Source organism: Oncorhynchus clarkii, chromosome 25, assembly GCF_045791955.1.
Source record: "Oncorhynchus clarkii lewisi isolate Uvic-CL-2024 chromosome 25, UVic_Ocla_1.0, whole genome shotgun sequence".
NCBI lineage: Eukaryota > Metazoa > Chordata > Actinopteri > Salmoniformes > Salmonidae > Oncorhynchus > Oncorhynchus clarkii.
The window spans coordinates 27,315,573-27,336,494 of NC_092171.1; the positions used below are offsets into that span (position 1 = coordinate 27,315,573).

Here is a 20,922-nt window from a genome sequence, read left to right on the forward strand (position 1 = left end):
TAAGCACAGGAAGTTGGTACAGGTCTCCTACCTGGCTTCGCCATACTTCCTGTGTGCCTCCCCCAAGAAATTTTAGGGGCTGACTCTCGGGCTTCCTACCGTGCCGCCGTGCTCGTTTCTCCAACTCCATTCTCCTGTAACCCTCCTCGCACTGCTCCAGCGAATCCCAGGCGGGCTCCGGCACTCTCCCTGGGTCGACCGCCCACCTGTCTATCTCTTCCCAAGTCGTATAGTCCAGATTTTGCTCCCAAGTCCAATAATCCTGACATCGCTGCTCCTCCTGCCGCTGCCTGTCACCACGCCGCTTGGTCCTGTTGTGTTTGGGTGATTCTGTCACGGCTTTCTTCCTGGGAAGGAGAGGCGGACCAAAACGCAGCGTCGTAAGTGTCCATGGTTTTAATAGGAAAACTCAAACATGAACACAACTACAAAACAAGAAACATGAAAACCCGAAACAGTCCCGTGTGGCACAAACACTGACACAGGAAACAATCACCCACAAAATACCCAAAGAATATGGCTGCCTAAATATGGCTCCCAATCAGAGACAACGATAAACACCTGCCTCTGATTGAGAACCAATCCAGACAACCATAGACTTACCTAGACACCTAAAAGAACACAACCCCATGAATCTACAAAAAACCCTAGACAAGACAAAACACATAAATCACCCATGTCACACCCTGGCCTAACCAAAATAATAAAGAAAACAAAGATAACTAAGGCCAGGGCGTGACACCTACATTTGCACGCAGGCCAGGTAGACTAGTCCTACTTGTATATGCTTAATCAGGTAAAGTTTGCCTCAGCGGTCACAAATTGGTCTTCCCTGGCTGCCTGACCCTGCTGAGACCCCTGTCACCATCTTATCCTGCTCAGATGTGGTACGACAAAGAATTACCTTGATGTACATTTATACATCATATTATCCAAGAATAGAATCAAATGAGACAATAATTTAAATGACCACTATTCCCACATCTCAGACTGTAGCCTACCCATCAGCTTGAGGTGGAACTTTGTATCCATTCACTGATTGTTATAATATACAGTCGTGGCCAAAAGTTGAGAATGACACAAATATTAATTTTCACAAAGTCTACTGCCTCAGTTTGTATGATGGCAATTTGTATATACTCCAGAATGTCATGAAGAGTGATTCGATGAATTGCAAAGTCCCTCTTTGCCATGCAAATGAACTGAATCCCCCAAAAACATTTCCACTGCATTTCAGCCCTGCCACAAAATGACCAGCTGACATCATGTCAGTGATTCTCTCGTTAACACAGGTGTGAGTGTTGACAGGGACACTTTGTCATGCTGATTGAGTTCGAATAACAGACTGGAAGCTTCAAAAGAAGGGTGGTGCTTGGAATCATTGTTCTTCCTCTGTCAAAAAACTGTCAACCATGGTTCCGTGCAGGGAAACACGTGCCGTCATCATTGCTTTGCACAAAAAGGGCTTCACAGGCAAGGATATTGCTGCCAGTAAGATTGCACCTGAATCAAACATTTTTCAGATCATCAAGAACTTCAAGGAGAGCTGTTCAATTGTTGTGAAGAAGGCTTAAGGCGCCCAAGACAGTCCAGCAAGCACCAGGACCGTCTCCTAAAGTTGATTCAGCTGCGGGATCGGGGCACCACCAGTACAGAGCTTGCTCAGGAATGCCAGCAGGCAGGTGTGAGTGCATCTGCACGCACAGTGAGGCGAAGAGTTTTGGAGGATGGCCTGGTGTCAAGAAGGGCAGCAAAGAAGCCACTTATCTCCAGGAAAAACATGAGGGACAGACTGATATTCTTCAAAAGGTACAGGGATTGGAATGCTGATTGCTGGGGTAAAGTCATTTTCTCTGATGAATCCCCTTTCCGATTGTTTGGGGCATCCGGAAAAAAGCTTGTCCGGAGAAGACAAGGTGAGCGCTACCATCAGTCCTGTGTCATGCCAACAGTAAAGCATCCTGAGACCATTTATGTGTGGGTTGCTTCTCAGCCAAGGGAGTGGACTCACTCAAAGAATGGTACCAACACATTCTCAGAGAGCAACTTCTCCTAACCATCCAGGTACAGTTTGGTGACGAACAAAGCCTTTTCCAGCATGATGTAGCACCTTGCCATAAGGCAAAAGTGATAACTAAGTGGCATAGTGTTGTGTACTAACTGTAAGGACTTGTACGTAAACATTTCACCTGTTGTATTCGGCGCATGTGACAAATACAATTTGAATTGAAGACATGATGAGCATAGTGTTGTGTACTGACTATGCGCCATGACAGTGAAGCCTGTAGAGCTGTTTATACCGTGTCCATGTGAAAAGTAGGGAATTACCTAGGGAAACTGACAGATCAATAACATAACATTGCTATACTGACCCTCTTTTACCCCTTTTTCTCCTCAATTTCGTGATATCCAATTGGTAGTTACAGTCTTGTCCCATCGCTGCAACACCCGTACAGACTTGGGAGAGGCGAAGGTCGAGAGATATGCGTCCTCAGAAACACAGCCCTGCCAAGCCACATTTCTTCTTGACACAGTGCTCGCTTAACCCGGAAGCCAGCCCCACCAATGGGTCGGAGGAAACACCGTATAACTGGCCCGCCACAAGGAGTTGCTAGAGTGCGATGGGACAAGGACATCCTGGCCAGCCAAACCCTCCCCTAACCCGGACGACACTGGGCCAATTGTGCGCCGCCTCATGGGTCTACGGGTCACGGCCGGCTGTGACACAGCCTGGGATCGGACCCGGGTATTTAGTGACGCCTCAAGCACTGTGATGCAGTGCCTTAGACCGCTCTGCCACTCAAGAGGTCTGCTGTACTGACATTGCGCTGTCAAAAAACGTTGGAATATTGGTCTTCAATTTGTTTGGCCAATGTTTCATCGTTTGATTCAAGTCTAGTGTGATTGAGGTAAAAATAATAGCTTAAGTTAGTGAGTTGGCTAGCTAATGTTAACCAACTTTTGGTTAGCTCTAATGGTAGCTACATCAACTGTCAAAAACTAGCAAAGTTAATTTACTTCTGTTGAAAGGGGACAAAACAAAGGCTACAAAATACTTTCAACACACAACAGCTGTTAGATACTGCTACCTGACAGAAAGCTAGAGGCTAGAGTTAAACTGGCCGTGGTAGCTAGGAGCTAGCTAACGTTAACTAGCTAGTTCATTTACTTCAGACCGAACTTCAGTCGAGAGGGGATGAAACATTAGCTAACATTACATGTCAGTTACACTACTAGCTCAGCACTGGGAAAAACATTTTTTTTCTGTTAAGTCAAACAGTACTTACCTTGCCAGCTACATCAGTCAAATAAAGAGTGGCCAGCCAGTTCCTGCTCTGCTTACTTTTACAACTCAGAGAAAAAGCACAACACACACAGACAACAGATGCCTCTGTTCACATGCTCTGTGGTGTCTGCACCATCCTAAAACCAGCCGGCTGAAACCTACAAACAGCCGCATGTTCCTAAATCACACTGTTGCCTCTTTTTGTATCACAGTACAATGATAAAACTAGCGGGGACAAAAATGTAATGTCCCCCCCATCCCTAGTGAAAGTTGCGCCTCTGAATGTAATAACCACCGGTTAATGTAATAACTTGTTACATTTAGAAGAAAAAGTTAATACGTTTACCGTTCAACATTTTATGTTTGCCGGTGTTGGGTTGTAAATTTGTTTTTTTTTTACAAGGGGTGGATCAGCTTTAATATTGATTGCGGATAGATTGCTTCCATCAATGTAATTATCTGCATCATATCCAAACCCCCATCTATTTTTTTGGTAAATATATCCATATATACATACATACATACAGTTGAATTCAGAAGTTTACATTACTTACACCTTAGCCAAATACATTTAAACTGTTTTTCACAACTCCTGACATTTAATCCTAGTACAAATTCCCTGTCTTAGGTCAGTTAGGATCACCACTTTACTTTAAGAATGTGAAATGTCAGAATAATAGTAGAGAGAATTATTTATTTCAGCTTTTATTTCTTTCATCACATTTCCAGTAGGTCAGAAGTTTACATACACTCAATTAGTATTTGGTAGCCTTGCCTTTAAATTGTTGGGTCAAACATTTTGGGTATCCTTCCACAAGTTTCCCACAAATGTTGGCCTATTCCTCCTGACAGAGCTGGTGTAACAGAGTCAGTTTTGTAGGCCTCCTTGCTCGCACATGCTTTTACAGCGACCAAGCTTTAACTTCCTGACAGATGTCTTGAGATGTTGCTTCAATAAATCCACATTATTTTCCCTCCCTCATGATGCCATCTATTTTGTGAAGTGCACCAGTCCCTCCTGCAGCAAAGTACCCCCACAACATGATGCTGCCACCCCCGTGCGTCACGGTTTGGATGGTGTTCTTCGGCTTGCAAGCCTCCCCTATTTTTCCTCCAAACCTCCGACTTCAACTGTTGAAAGATTAGTGGAATCTGTGTGAGTAGCTGGACAGGTAGGATGACTGACAGTGAAGGTGAACAGGTGGTCACGTGTCAGGTGACAGAGGAATGGATGAGACTGAGGCAGGAATTCCTTTAACCATAAAGTGGTATATTTACTGAGTAGTCTGTGCTGCATCACAAAGGAAACAAATAACATGTATCCAATCAGATTCATAATCAAAGATCAAATCATATCATTCATTATTAACACAAGTTAGGGAGGTCAACAGTTCAGTTCATTAAGTCAATAGTAATCATCCGCGAGACATTTAGGCTCGTAACTATTTATCATAAATCATGAAAGAATACAAACAGGGAATGGTTATACAATCTATAATCCCCATGATCAAAGTCTATCAGTTAGCAAACAATGACGTTTCTCATTTCACTCTTTCAATTATCTTCATGTGTACATATAATCAATTTCAATACATATGAACCATATCGGTTGCATAATTGGCCTATGAGGATCCGTAGGGCCGTGATCATTGACAATTCACATTACACAATATGTTTGAAGCGTGCGCTCCAAGCCGCGTTCCGCGGTAAAACCTATAAACAATAACTGAATGGCCCACTCTCCCGATCGCCACAGATAATTCAGATGAAAGGTAACATAGTCGGTGGACTTACGTGGATTCATGGACGCACAGAACTTCTGGATCAGATGGAGTTAAGGAAGAGAAAGCAGCGAGATCAGGCGATGGCAATTTCCTCCTTTTATGGAGTTGAGATCTGTCGGACATTTCCACCTGACCTAATTAGAGCGCCCCTGGTCCAGCTGAGTAAATGGCAATGAATTAAAGGAGTATTCCACCAACTCCATGGGCCTTTTCTACAACTGTATAACATTCTATTGGTTGCAATAATTTTGTATAATAATTTAAATTGAAAAATTCGAAGTTGTTTTTGCATGTCAATTCATAAACCAGGGAAGTGGGTATCACTACTTTGGCAAATTGTTAATAGAAGGCATGTATTAGAGCCGTGAGTGAGGAAATCTAAACACTCTAGACACCGTCAGAGAGGCGTCAGAATAATAACTATTGAAATGGCAGCCTCGATTCTCCCTGTAAAGGAGGGCTGGAGGAAGAACAGTTTAATAAAGCTATAGAGGTTGTTGAAAGAGGTGCACAAGCATTCTACCAATTCGGCTCAAATATGGATTTTTTTTTAGCAAACTGGATAAAATTCCCTGCTGATGGAAAATGTCAATTTAATAAAGAATTCAGAGATGCAATTGTGACTTGGCACAATGACATAAAAAGAAAAATCAAAAGCTGAACAGACCAGCGTTTTGATGTCAGCATTCTATCAACAAAACATTTTAACAGATAAAATAAAAATTAGTGGATGTACTCAGCAGCAAAAAGACTGGGTATGTGAGTACCTTTATAGAATGTGTACGTCTGCTTTGATGGCAGGTTTGAAACCTGTTATCAAAACGTCTTTGTGGGGGTAGTGGACCAACATTTTCGTTGGGATGAAATAGAGCAGGAGGCTTTGAGAGTGGAATCTAATTCTGTTTACTTCTCAGTCGTGCGGTGGGGTTAATACCGCCTCAGTGAAAGCCAGTAACAGTGGTTTCAACCGCCAAGGTAAGACAAAGAAACAGGGAGGGAAATGTAGCGAAAAACATCAAAGCGTAGTGCGACAGAACCCCATTGGAAGAATGAGTGTAGGGTTGTACTGGAGCCTACTGCACCCGCTGCATTACGAGGGAATGCTACGATTCACGCGTTTGCATCTTTGACAAAAGAACAGCAGCAAACACTCTTGAAAGCAGTGGGGCAGGAAACTCTCACATAGCTGTATATGGCCTCGGTTCGATCGATAGTGGTTCATTGAGATGACAGTTTCTATGTGAAGGCAGATGTAGGAGGCCAAGTCTCACACACAACTTTCTAATAGATGCCTGCGCTCAAATATCACTGATTCCTTACGATGAGAAATAGGCTACATTTCCGACAGGGAAAAGTTGTACATTCAGCAAGGTAACGGGCAGAATCGAAAGCGATGTGACTACTACCCAAGTCTCTGACCATAGGACCAGTAACAATACCCGGATAATGTTACATGGCGACGGGTGTGTAACTATAACGGGTACGATAAGTACAATAAACGACGACACATGGAACAAAACAAGAAACACGAGTAGCATACAGACATGAAACCCTGGAACAGAATCAATAACGATAGTGGCAGGTGTGCGTAAAAATGAATAAACTGACGATGTCGAGTGCCGGAGAGGGGGAGCGGGAGTACGTCTTATTCTGAAATAGATTTACATTTTAGGTTTGTCTTATTCTGAAACAGATTTATAGAATTGACGAAAGGGAAGAGGGGTCATGAGAAATTAGAGTGGAGTTAATATTGTGAGTAATTGTTAGGAGAGTTTTAAAGAAGCAATTCTGTCAAGCGACAGCATTGGGTTTACCAACCTAAAATTACATTTTAAACATTTTGTTCGTGAACATAAAGGGCATTGTAGTGCGGTGGATACGGAAAATCATGGGGAAAAGAGAGACCAGTTATATACGGGAGTAAAATCGTTAGACTCGGTGGCGAGATAAATGTGGCCATGTCTAAGGGTAGTACATGCTAAATAAAGGGTACATAAACGTTGGGGTGGATAAAAACAAACCATTAAAGATTGGAGGGAGGACAGTGGACTTATCATTATCATGTTTTGTTTTTAATTCAAACTTGTGGGTTGTTGATTAAGATGTAGCATAGTAAATACTAACAAAATGTACATTTTCTCTTCCAGGAGAGGATGGGGTGTCATTATTTCGCTCTTTGAAATGTTTCCCGAGACTGTTGTCTCGTGAAATTCAGCAGTTTTAGAAAGTACAAAGGTATCCAGATCTGGTTGTCAAGGGAGCTCCCAAATAAGTAAGGCCTGGCCATTGGTTTCTTTGTTTTTGCCCTACGTTTTACCACACACACCAGCACGCACACACACAACTCACAGGTTATGAATATTTGTTAGTGGTGTTAATACCGTGTTTGATTTATTGTGTGGGGTCTTTTTAATTTGGTTTTAAACTGGGTATGCAGAATGATGGAAATGTTTTTAAATGGTTTCTGAAGTACAGGGAAAGAAAAGGGAAATAAAACACTTAATGGTGTTGAATGACCTTTGCAAATGGTTGTTTTATGCAATAGAATAGGCTTCTATTTGTACTCTCTCATCTGAGTCTGTGTGAACTGAGAGGAGCCTCTGAAGCTTACCGCTGACAATTGATTTATGAATGGGTTGGTGACTAAACCTACAGCATGCATTTCATAGAATGAGTTGGTGTTTGTGTTCTGTAAGGTGCCAGGGAGAGATGGCTCAGGGATGGATAATGATGAGAGGAACCTTGTCATACAGTAGGGGCCAAACTCTGGTTTCTATACAATAACAACAGTCTTCACAGCAAATGCTATCTGGCTGGGTGATACTCCTTTCTCATACATCAAGTCTCACCTTTTGACCCATTCCACACATCTGCTGTTTGTCATGTAGACTAAGAGGGTGTATCTTTGCTATAAAATATATTTGTACTCTTTCTACGCCAGAGTTCTCGGCCTCACCGGCTAGATATTAATACGTTTTGAATAAAGTATTATCCTGATTGGTGACTGACCTTGTCTCTCCTCATTACTGATTAGAATTTCCACACCTGACTTTCTGGTGAGGCCTGATCAACACTAGAAATGATAGAGACATTGGGTGAGATGTAAGTATAATATGAAGAAGTGTATAGCTGTTGTTGTTTTGGTTCTTGCTTTTGACTTTGTTTTCGATACAAATCTCACCAGATTGGGTCTGCTGTTTGGTCGGGATTTCTCCCTAAGGGTTAGCTTGCTAACTCCCTGACCTGGTAACTCTGCTGTGAGGTTAGGATTTCTCCCTAAGGGTTAGCTTGCTAACTCCCTGACCTGGTAACTCTGCTGTGAGGTCGGGATTTCTCCCTAAGGGTTACCTTGCTAACTCCCTGACCTGGTAATTCTGCTGTGAGGTTGGGATTTCTCCCTAAGGGTTAGCTTGCTAACTCCTTGACCTGGTAACTCTGCTGTGAGGTTGCGATTTCTCCCTAAGGGTTAGCTTGCTAACTCCCTGACCTGGTAATTCTGCTGTGAGGTTGGGATTTCTCCCTAAGGGTTAGCTTGCTAACTCCTTGACCTGGTAACTCTGCTGTGAGGTTGCGATTTCTCCCTAAGGGTTAGCTTGCTAACTCCCTGACCTGGTAACTCTGCTGTGAGGTTGGGATTTCTCCCTAAGGGTTAGCTTGCTAACTCCCTGACCTGGTAACTCTGCTGTGAGGTTGGGATTTCTCCCTAAGGGTTAGCTTGCTAACTCCCTGACCTGGTAACTCTGCTGTGAGGTTGGGATTTCTCCCTAAGGGTTAGCTTGCTAACTCCCTGACCTGGTAACTCTGCTGTGAGGTTGCGATTTCTCCCTAAGGGTTAGCTTGCTAACTCCCTGACCTGGTAACTCTGCTGTGAGGTTGCCAGTATGATAAGGGAGTATAATCCAATTTGGAAAATGGTTTCAACAGTGTGATGGTATGCTGTTTGACATTTTTTGGGAATTTTGTAGTAAGAAAATTGGTAACGTAATAATTTGTTATACAGTAAATAGTTGTTTGGATTTGCTGAATCAGACATGCCTTAAACTGTTGTTTTGGTCTGTTCTCTCTTGAATTTATGGCGATAGTGACTACCGATTGTATCTATATGCATGGAAGGAATAATATGACGAGAACAGTGTGAGCTTCACCCCCCCTAACCGGCTGAAGAAATGGCGAAAATGTCATTCTCTAAGGCCGTCAGGCACCACTTCTACTGAGATCGGAGTCCGAGAGCCAGCAACCTGTGTACGAGCGGCATGAGTGTGACAAGAGTCCCGAGACTGCATGTGGAGTGAGCATGGAGAGAGATCACGTTCAAACTCCTCTCATGCTGCTGGTGCACTGGTGGGAAAATGGACTGTACAGAATAGTGGTGGCGGATCAGGTGAGAGATTTGTGTGCTTGGGAAAATGTGATTATTCCCAAGATATTGAAATTGGGACATTCTCAAGGGCCATTAACTGTGACAGGCATGAGTTACATATGTGTCGATGGGAAGATGTACTGTAACTCTATATGAAGAAAAAAATGAAGATACGCCAGAAGATGAGTGCTGGGAAGGGGGTGTGGTCAACTGTGCCCGGGAATTGATTTAGAGTTGCCCTAATCTGTTTATTTGAAGTATCAGGTTGATTTTGGAGGTCTACACACTGGGAAATGCATGGTTACTTAGGTAAAAAATGCATTGAGATACCGACCTGTCATTAACATGCCACTTGCAACTATAAAACAGGGACAAACGGTGGCCCATACATGGTGTCTATATATTTTCCCTGTCTGTAAATGTACATACTAACAGTGTCGATGTGTGCCAAGTTGAGAATTCGAGTGACTCAACGTAAAGTACTAAGGACTGTCATTCTAAATTTGGGTTGGATAATTTATCAACTGTTTTAATTATGATTCGGGAAAGGAGAGAAAGAGAGAGAGAGCAGTGAGGAAAGCACAGAGTGAGGGGAGGGTGCACTGCTCAAATTTATAGTGTCTATAGGGAGGATTTTCCTCCTTTAAACCTTATCTTTTAGTGCCCTCCAAGAGGGAGGTTATTAAAGAGCCAGGTACAGGATAGTAGGGGTTTCATTTTACAAGAATCCTAATGTCAAAGCGCATCAATACATATGGATTGCTGGATAATACGGTACAATGAATTATGTACAAGGCTCAGCGTCTGTCTTGCTTTAACACCCGAGGATGAGGATGAAGGAGACTGGCATGGAGACTAGCATCCCATTGGCATATAACAGAACAGAAGGGATGGACGGTTCTTTCCCCAGTCTCATTCACATCAAGGGTGGTGTGAAATTATTAAACGTTTATTTTCCCTATTCAAGTCAAAATGTTTTCTAGGTGTTGTGGAACATGAGAATGATCATTGTTCCACAGGAGGGAGTGTTGGAAATTGACTAATTGACTTGAGAATGTTTAAGTATGTTTATAATTATATAAGTGGAGTAGCAGGAGTGACTAGCGTGTTATGGAATGGAATGATTAATGTGCAAATATATTTGTGGCCGGAAGCAAGGTATATGCAGGGCATGTGTTTGAGACAGAATGTTTGCATAAGGGTGTTAAGTGCAGAGTCTGGCAGGACCGACATCAGTGTATTCTGTGGAATCCCCAAAACCAAGGCCTTAACGTTACAGGGAATTGGGAGAGCGGAATGGAATGTGACTGGGGCAGAAATCTGTGTGGCTCATAAATTAAGGAAGGGAAGTTTGCTGTAATAATAGCATCACATCCTAAAGTGTGTAATTAAGAAGCATGTGACTCAGTTTTGTAAGGTTGGATACGCTTCCAACGCCACTGATATCTCTCCCATTCATAACAGCCAGCAAACACTTGAAATATCTTCAAGAAGATTGGGACAGAGTGACGGTAAACGGAAAGTGTCAGAAGGTGGTATCAACCACTGGGACCCAAAATTTACACTGTAATGAGGGTGTTCACAAAGGCGTGGGGTGAACAGGTCGGGACTCAGGTGGTTGTTGTCCTTGATGATCTTTTTGGCCTTCCTGTGACATCGGGTGCTGTAGGTGTCCTGGAGGGCAGGCAGTGTGCACCCGGTGATGCGTTGGGCAGACTGCACCACCCTCTGGAGGTTGCGGTTGCGGGTGGTGCAGTTGCCGTACCAGGCGGTGATACAGCCCGATAGGATGCTCTCAACTGTGCATCTCTAAAAGTTTCTGAGGTAGGGAGAATCTGAAAGATTCAGTTCTAGATCTATCAGTGAACCACAACGGCAATAGGAAAGCAGGAGACAGATTCAATGCAATAGCTATTCTCACAGCAGTCGCTGTAGGGACCGTAACTGAAGGAGCAGGAGTAGTGGTGAAGGATGCTATAGTAACAGCATGGAACTGGACTATAGCGCAAATTAGGAGTAGGAGATGGGGAGCAAATTGAAAATGGCTTGGGAACACCTCTTGGAACCTGTTGCCGGACGGGGGAAGACTGAGTGAAAGCATGTGGGGGTCTCTTAGGGCCTTCATTTTTGTAGAACCCAGCAGAAAATGATCCTGAAGGCATAGAGTCAGTCAAAGAGAGAATGGGAATCGTCATGTTATCAAACGTTTAATTATGCATAGCTTAGAAAGTATTAATAACGTGCTATGTTTGGTGTTTCTTTTTGTTTTCATGTCTTGTGCTATCACTCTCTTAGGTACCAGAAGGAGGAAATGGAGGAAGCCAAAAGCTCCAGCTGAAATGTCATTATCAGTTGTCCAATGAGAGATGGAAATAAGAGTCTGCATAGTTTTATTTTAGAACAGAGGCCATAAGTCTTGGAGGTTTAAATCTAATAATCAACTGTGAATGTTAATCATGTTTTATTTTTTGTTCATGTTTAATTTTTTGTTCATTTCTAAGTCATTTCAAGGTTTATGTGATGTTGAACAGTATAGAATTACTATTAAAATCAGAGGGACTGTTGGGTTGTAATTTGAAATACTTGCTACACCAGAAGTTAATGGTTACTGATGAGGTCACTGATGAGGGTAGATAGCTGTGGATTAGTGAGGAATGGGGGCCAAGGTCAGGTCAGGTCACATGACGAGGCAAGAAAATGTATGTGAACCCTTTGGAATTACCTGGACTTCTGCATAAATTGGTCATAAAATTTGATCTGGTCTTCATCTAAGACACAACAATAGACAAACATAGTCTGCTTAAACTAATAACACACAAACAATTATATTTTTTAATGTCTTTCCTGAACACACTGTGGAAACACTCACAGTGCAGGGTGTAAAAAGTATGTGAACCCTTAGTAACTGGTTGAACCTCCTTTGGCAGATGTTTGGTGTGAACTGCTCTCTTGAGGTCATGCCACAGCATCTCAATCGGGCTGAGGTCAAGACTCTGACTGGTCCACTCCAGAAGGTGTATTTTCTTCTGTTGAAGCCATTCTGTTGAGTTTCAATTGGCAGACAGATAGCCTAACATTCTCTTGCAAATTGTCTTGATAAACATGGGAATTCATTTTTCTATTGATGATAGCAAGCTATCCAGGCCCTGAGGCAGCAAAACTGCTCCAAACCATGATGCTCCCTCCACCATACTTTACAGTTGTTATGAGGTTTTGATGTTGGTGTGTTGTGCCTTTTTTCTCTCCACACAGTATTGTGTGTTCCTTCTTTCCAAACAACTCAACTTTATTTTCATCTGTCCACAGAATGTTTTGCCAGTAGCGCTGTGGAACTTACAGATGCTCTTTTGCGAACTTCAGACGTACAGCAATGGTTCTTTTGGACAGAAGTGGCTTCTTCTGTGGTGTCCTCCCATGAACACCATTCTTGTTTAGTGTTTTACGTATCGTAGCCTCGTCAACAGAAATATTAGCATGTTCCAGAAATGTCTGTAAGTCTTTAGCTGACACTAGGATTCATCTTAACCTCATTGAGCTTTCTGCACTGTGCTCTTGCAGTCATCTTTGCAGGACTGCCACTCCTAGGGAATTTGTCTTAGAGTGGACTGATGAACATCAAGGCTTTTAGAGATACTTTTCTAACCCTTTCCAGCTTTATGCAAGTCAACAGCTCTTAATCTTGGGTCTTCTGAGATCTCTTTTGTTTGAGGCATTCAGAACTACTGAATATAAGATCAGCGTCAACTCACCATCAGTACGACCAAGAATACGCTTTTCGCGACGCGGATCCTGTGCTCTGCCTTACAAACAGGACAACGGAGTGGATCCTATGCAGCGACCCAAAAAAACGACTCCGAAAAAGAGGGAAACGAGGCGGTCTTCTGGTCAGACTCCGGAGACGGGCACATCGTGCACCATTCCCTAGCATTCTTCTTGCCAATGTCCAGTCTCTTGACAACAAGGTTGATGAAATCCGAGCAAGGGTAGCATTCCAGAGGGACATCAGAGACTGTAACGTTCTTTGCTTCACGGAAACGTGGCTTACTGGAGAGACGCTATCCGAAGCGGTGCAGCCAACAGGTTTCTCCACGCATCGCGCAGACAGGAAAAAACATCTTTCTGGTAAAAAGAGGGGCGGGGGCGTATGCCTTATGACTAACGTGACATGGTGTGATGAAAGAAACATACAGGAACTCAAATCCTTCTGTTCACCTGATTTAGAATTCCTCACAATCAAATGTAGACCGCATTATCTACCAAGAGAATTCTCTTCGATTATAATCACAGCCGTATATATCCCCCCCCAAGCAGACACATCGTTGGCTCTGAATTAACTTTATTTGACTCTTTGCAAACTGGAAACCATTTATCCGGAGGCTGCATTCATTGTAGCTGGGGATTTTAACAAGGCTAATCTGAAAACAAGACTCCCCAAATTTTATCAGCATATCGATTGCGCAACCAGGGGTGGAAAGACCTTGGATCATTGTTACTCTAACTTCCGCGACGCATATAAGGCCCTGCCCCGCCCCCCTTTCGGAAAAGCTGACCACGACTCCATTTTGTTGATCCCTGCCTACAGACAGAAACTAAAACAAGAGGCTCCCACGCTGAGGTCTGTCCAACGCTGGTCCGACCAAGCTGACTCCACACTCCAAGACTGCTTCCATCACGTGGACTGGGACATGTTTCGTATTGCGTCAGACAACAACATTGACGAATACACTGATTCGGTGTGCGAGTTCATTAGAACGTGCGTTGAAGATGTCGTTCCCATAGCAACGATTAAAACATTCCCTAACCAGAAACCATGGATTGATGGCAGCATTCGTGTGAAACTGAAAGCGCGAACCACTGCTTTTAATCAGGGCAAGGTGTCTGGTAACATGACCGAATACAAACAGTGCAGCTATTCCCTCCGCAAGGCTATCAAACAAGCTAAGCGTCAGTACAGAGACAAAGTAGAATCTCAATTCAACGGCTCAGACACAAGAGGCATGTGGCAGGGTCTACAGTCAATCACGGACTACAGGAAGAAATCCAGCCCAGTCACGGACCAGGATGTCCTGCTCCCAGGCAGACTAAATAACTTTTTTGCCCGCTTTGAGGACAATACAGTGCCACTGACACGGCCTGCAACGAAAACTTGCGGTCTCTCCTTCACTGCAGCCGAGGTGAGTAAGACATTTAAACGTGTTAACCCTTGCAAGGCTGCAGGCCCAGACGGCATCCCCAGCCGCGCCCTCAGAGCATGCGCAGACCAGCTGGACATATTCAATCAATCCCTATACCAGTCTGCTGTTCCCACATGCTTCAAGAGGGCCACCATTGTTCCTGTTCCCAAGAAAGCTAAGGTAACTGAGCTAAACGACTACCGCCCCGTAGCACTCACTTCCGTCATCATGAAGTGCTTTGAGAGACTAGTCAAGGACCATATCACCTCCACCCTACCTGACACCCTAGACCCACTCCAATTTGCTTACCGCCCAAATAGGTCCACAGACGATGCAATCTCAACCACACTGCACACTGCCCTAACCCATCTGGACAAGAGGAATACCTATGTGAGAATGCTGTTCATTGACTACAGCTCGGCATTCAACACCATAGTACCCTCCAAGCTCGTCATCAAGCTCGAGACCCTGGGTCTCGACCCCGCCCTGTGCAACTGGGTACTGGACTTCCTGACGGGCCGCCCCCAGGTGGTGAGGGTAGGCAACAACATCTCCTCCCCGCTGATCCTCAACACTGGGGCCCCACAAGGGTGCGTTCTGAGCCCTCTCCTGTACTCCCTGTTCACCCACGACTGCGTGGCCACGCACGCCTCCAACTCAATCATCAAGTTTGCGGACGACACAACAGTGGTAGGCTTGATTACCAACAACGACGAGACGGCCTACAGGGAGGAGGTGAGGGCCCTCGGAGTGTGGTGTCAGGAAAATAACCTCACACTCAACGTCAACAAAACTAAGGAGATGATTGTGGACTTCAGGAAACAGCAGAGGGAACACCCCCCTATCCACATTGATGGAACAGTAGTGGAGAGGGTAGCAAGTTTTAAGTTCCTCGGCATACACATCACAGACAAACTGAATTGGTCCACTCACACAGACAGCATTGTGAAGAAGGCGCAGCAGCGCCTCTTCAACCTCAGGAGGCTGAAGAAATTCGGCTTGTCACCAAAAGCACTCACAAACTTCTACAGATGCACAATCGAGAGCATCCTGGCGGGCTGTATCACCGCCTGGTACGGCAACTGCTCCGCCCTCAACCGTAAGGCTCTCCAGAGGGTAGTGAGGTCTGCACAACGCATCACCGGGGGCAAACTACCTGCCCTCCAGGACACCTACACCATCCGATGTCACAGGAAGGCCATAAAGATCATCAAGGACATCAACCACCCGAGCCACTGCCTGTTCACCCCGCTATCATCCAGAAGGCGAGGTCAGTACAGGTGCATCAAAGCTGGGACCGAGAGACTGAAAAACAGCTTCTATCTCAAGGCTATCAGACTGTTAAACAGCCACCACTAACATTGAGTGGCTGCTGCCAACACACTGACACTGACTCAACTCCAGCCACTTTAATAATGGGATTGATGGGAAATGATGTAAATATATCACTAGCCACTTTAAACAATGCTACCTTATATAATGTTACTTACCCTACATTATTCATCTCATAGGCATACGTATATACTGTACTCTATATCATCGACTGTATCCTTATGTAATACATGTATCACTAGCCACTTTAACTATGCCACTTTGTTTACATACTCATCTCATATGTATATACTGTACTCGATACAATCTACTGTATCTGCCTATGCTGCTCTGTACCATCACTCATTCATATATCCTTATGTACATATTCTTTATCCCCTCACACTGTGTACAAGACAGTAGTTTTGGAATTGTTAGTTAGATTACTTGTTGGTTATTACTGCATTGTCGGAACTAGAAGCACAAGCATTTCGCTACACTCGCATTAACATCTGCTAACCATGTGTATGTGACAAATAAAATTTGATTTGATTTGATTTGGTTCACATCAGGCAATGCATCTTGTGAAAAGCAAACTCAAATTTTGTGAGTGTTTTTTATAGGGCAGGGCAGCTGTAACCAACATCTCCAGTCTCATCTCAATGATTGTACTCCAGGTTAGCTGACTCCTGACTCCAATTAGCTTTTGGAGAAGTCATTAGCCTAGGGGTTCACCTACTTTTTCTTGCCACTGTATATGGTGGGGTCAATGGAAATTGGATAAGAGCCAGGGGCTTGGAATGTTACTAAGTGAGGGAAAAGGCATTCACGTGGTTGCGGTCACTGATGAGGGTGGATAGCTGTGGATTAGTGAGGAATGGGGGCCGAGGTCAGGTCAGGTCACATGAAGAGAGAAGGAACAGTTTATTACCCACATCACTTCATTTCCTGCCAAGCAACAAAGATGTAATGTTTAGAGAAAAGGATGAGACTCCGCCTAAAGGCTGGTGGAAACATGTCTTTGGTTTTTCAGATGTTTGACCCAGTGGGCGAATAAATGTAGTTTGAGCTTTAACTCTGCTTTTACTGTCTTTTACTCTGTTTATTTAGAACGTAACACCGGCAAGTTATTACATTTTCTCTCACCCATCCCCGTCTCTCTCTCTCCGCTCTCATTTTTTCCTACTCCTCTTCTCCCCCCTCCCCTTCTTCTCTCTCTTTCAGAGCCGAGGCAGTTTTAGTGGGAGGTGACGTCCCCTTGGTGTGAATATCTATGCAAGGCCAGCGATAAGAATATTGACCCAATAAAGAAGTCAGTATGTAGATTCCTTCCCACCTATGCCTGGGTTATGATAATGGTCCACAGTCAGATCACTTCCCAGGAACATATTTTGATTCCATTAAGCTGCTCTTCTAGTAGTCCACCACCCTCCTCCCCCCACAACCCCACCTCCCCTGAATTCATGGTTTACCACTCCCACACACCCTGTCAATCACTGACAACACACACACACATGCATGAACACAAGTGCCCCACACACACACACACACACACACACACACACACACACACACACACACACACACACACACACACACACACACATGTGTGTTATAGTGGTGTAGTGTACTACCATAGCTGTGTGTTATAGTGGTGTAGTGTACTACCATAGCTGTGTGTTATAGTGGTGTAGTATACTACCATAGCTGCGTGTTATAGTGGTGTAGTGTACAACCATAGCTGTGTGTTATAGTGGTGTAGTGTACAACCATAACTGTGTGTTATAGTGGTGTAGTGTACTACCATAGATGTGTGTTATAGTGGTGTAGTGTACTACCATAGCTGTGTGTTAGTGGTGTAGTGTACTACCATAGCTGTGTGTTATAGTGGTGTAGTGTACTACCATAGCTGTGTGTTAGTAGCCGCCATGGATGTGGTGTGGACTGAGCCTGCAAACAGATACAAAGAGAGAGAGAGAGAGAGAGACAGAGAGACAGCGAGACACACAGAGAGAGAGAGAGAGAGAGAGAGAGAGAGAGAGAGAGAGAGAGAGAGAGAGAGAGAGAGAGAGAGAGAGAGAGAGAGAGAGAGAGAGAGAGAGAGAGAGAGAGAGAGAGAGAGAGAGAGAGAGAGAGAGAGAGAGAGAGAGAGAGAGAGAGAGAGAGGGAGAAGGACATGGGAGGAGAGGGGGTCAGCAAGGCAGCACCACCTCATGGTAAAGGATGCAACTGCAGGCTAATGTTTCTCCACTTTAAGGACATAAGCTGCACAAAATTTCACACACAGTTGGCCTCATGCCTTGACAAAATGCTTCATATTATATAGGCTATACTTAGTCAGCTACACTAAGTCAGTACCTATTAACTGTCCTTGCTAAAAACCTATTATTCATGCAAATCACTGATTCACATATCCATGTACAATAACCTGGCTGTAGCTGTAGAAAGTAGGCTAACTGCTTTACATTTGAGACTGGAGTTGGTTCGTTGGAGATACTATTTGGAGTGGAAACTACTTTCCCCCACTCTAAAAAGCAAGAGGGCTTTCATTATAGGCCTCAAATAGCTTTAGATTAAAGGCCAAATGCTTCCTATCTTCAAATCCTGTCAAGAAGATTTGGTGAAAGGTGTAGGGCAAAGAAAATGCCTGAGATGAATTTAGGGTGGGGAGTATATACCCCGTGGCTATAGAGAGATGTTTTTTATTAAGTCTTGTAAGTTGAGAGTAGAGATTTGACTTAAGTTTAAACTGAAATGGTGCTAAGAGGATTTAGTGAAATGGGAAGAGGGGACAGCCTCTGGTGAGGCACACAAGGCCACTTCAAACACACGCTCGCTCGCATGGACGCGTCCCGTTAAAACATAACAGGCCTGCATCAGAGGCAGGCTGGGGCGTGCACACAAACTTTCTGCGTGAGTGATTCTATTAAGCTATAGACCCTTTAACAACCTACTCTCCTCAACACACTTCACTCACCTTTACTAACTGACTGGCTGCCCATAAAACTAAACACTGATCCTGGAATCCCCTTTACGTTACACTATAGACTGGTGTTATACTCTACACATGCTCTACATCACTGAAACACACCAGCCATCGATGCTGAACATCATCTGAACACTGTAAAGGTTCCTCTTATTACCTCAACACACTAGTAATGAACACAATCTAAACCAGAAAAATATAATCTAATCTAGATGTTAGAACAATTTTTACAAACACAGTAGCTACTCTACGCACTCTCTCTCCTACCTCTACACATTCTCCTCCTTCAATCTATCTCTCTGAACACCCACACCACTGCACACAGGATTACAGGCAGGCAGGCTATCAGAAATAGAACTCTTTGCTTTCTCTCTGGCTCCCTGGTTATTGACTGAAGCGATGGGCAAGGCACACAGTGTGCTTCTAAAAACCAACCCTGCCTGCGTCCCAAATTGCTTCCTATTGTCTATATAGTGTGCACTATATAGACAATAGGAAGCCATTTGGGACCCCTGAGATCGACCCTCTTCCCTCCCAAACAGCAGCAGTAACCCGCCTCAGCTCCAGCTCCCACATTTAGCACAGCTACAGACTGGAGACACTCTGCTCTGTTCAAAAGTACTGACCCATATAGGGAATAGGCTGCCATTTGGGATGCAGACAGCATCAACCATACTGAGTGTAATGTCGTGGCCTAAAGAGATTTCTCTGTTCTAGCCATTCTATTTCTATGACCACAACAAAATGATATGGTTGAGGAAGGTTTATCACAGAAGGAAGGAACACCCGGATGAGTGGCGGGATTGATGTTTTAAAAGGTCCCTGAATAGATAGAGAAAGAGCACCAGGAGCTGTACCATCAAGACAGACGGCTGTATCACCAAGCAGGCTGTAGATACTGTTATCCAGTTATATCGATAAATGGCACACACTTCAGGTGAATGAGTCCAACTAAGCCTGGATTAAACTGGTATACTCTTTAACTGGATGAGTGAAAATTGTGATCCATGCAGTTAGGAAAAAAATAGCACAAACTCTCTCACGCACACACACACACACAGCGGCCTAAAATGTTAGCTAAAAGGGCCTTCATGCAGGGTACAAAGTGCAAGGCATTGATGGAGAGCGATGTGGAGGGTGGGGCTTCAGTTCACAGCAGCACAGAAAGAATCTTCACGTTCTTAAGAAACGGTATTCATTTCACCGGGGCTTGAGAGCACAGAGCGGCAGCAGGAATGGGGAAGATGCATAAAGATGGCGACCTCCATGCACTTGTATACCAAGTTTGCTGTATAGTACATTGCTCTGTTGCTCTTTTTTTTTAAATCGTCATTAGCACATGATCCCAATTGAAGCTCCAAGACGCAGGTAATTTGATCAAATAAAAAAATAGACTGTGTTAATTTATTGGCGCATTCAACCATGTCGTGCGCCATAATTTAAAAACTCCATGGATTGTGGTAAAACAATTCCATCATATCTAAATTCAGACATCTTTATGTACCTCCTCCACTACAAGAGGCAGTGCTCATCCACTCTTTTTGTTTTGTTTCTAGTGAAGTCCAAGAGCATGTCAGAGAACACCGGGCTGGCCGCATGAAAAGAAAGTGGCCAATGTGTGTTTGCTTTCAGAGAAGCTCAAAGGAAAACTGTTAATAATCTGTGAAAGCCAAGATACCCAGCAGCAAAACTGACTGGTCTCCACAATATAACAGCCAGGCGTCAGCTGTCATGGACAACATAGTCCTTTTGACTGACAGGCTCCATCTGAAAATGAGAAAAAGAAAATGAGAAAAAAAACAAGAAAAAAAAAACAGCTGGCCCGACTGGGACTGGTCTGACTAATTAGCGCTGCATTGTATGGTCAGGTGGAGGGAGCGTCTACGATAAGGCTGCGTATCTGGTGAACAGAATAGAGCATCCAGCCGGGGGAAACGATACTGACTCTTTAATTATGGAGCTGCCTACTCCATAGCTGGCCCAGCGAGTCAGGGAGCTCAGTGAGCTAATTGTTGAGGTGT

The 20,922-nt window shown here is 44.1% G+C and overlaps 1 protein-coding gene across 1 annotated transcript in view; it reads right to left on the reverse strand.

The window, feature by feature from the left end:
* The window catches only part of LOC139383610 (tetratricopeptide repeat protein 7B-like), a 120,416-nt gene that overhangs the window by 29,709 nt on the left and 69,785 nt on the right, over positions 1-20,922 (reverse strand). Inside the window, 2 exon segments of the mRNA XM_071128166.1 lie at positions 100-347; positions 17,820-17,865. Of these exon segments, the coding sequence (XP_070984267.1) occupies positions 100-347; positions 17,820-17,865 (294 nt within the window).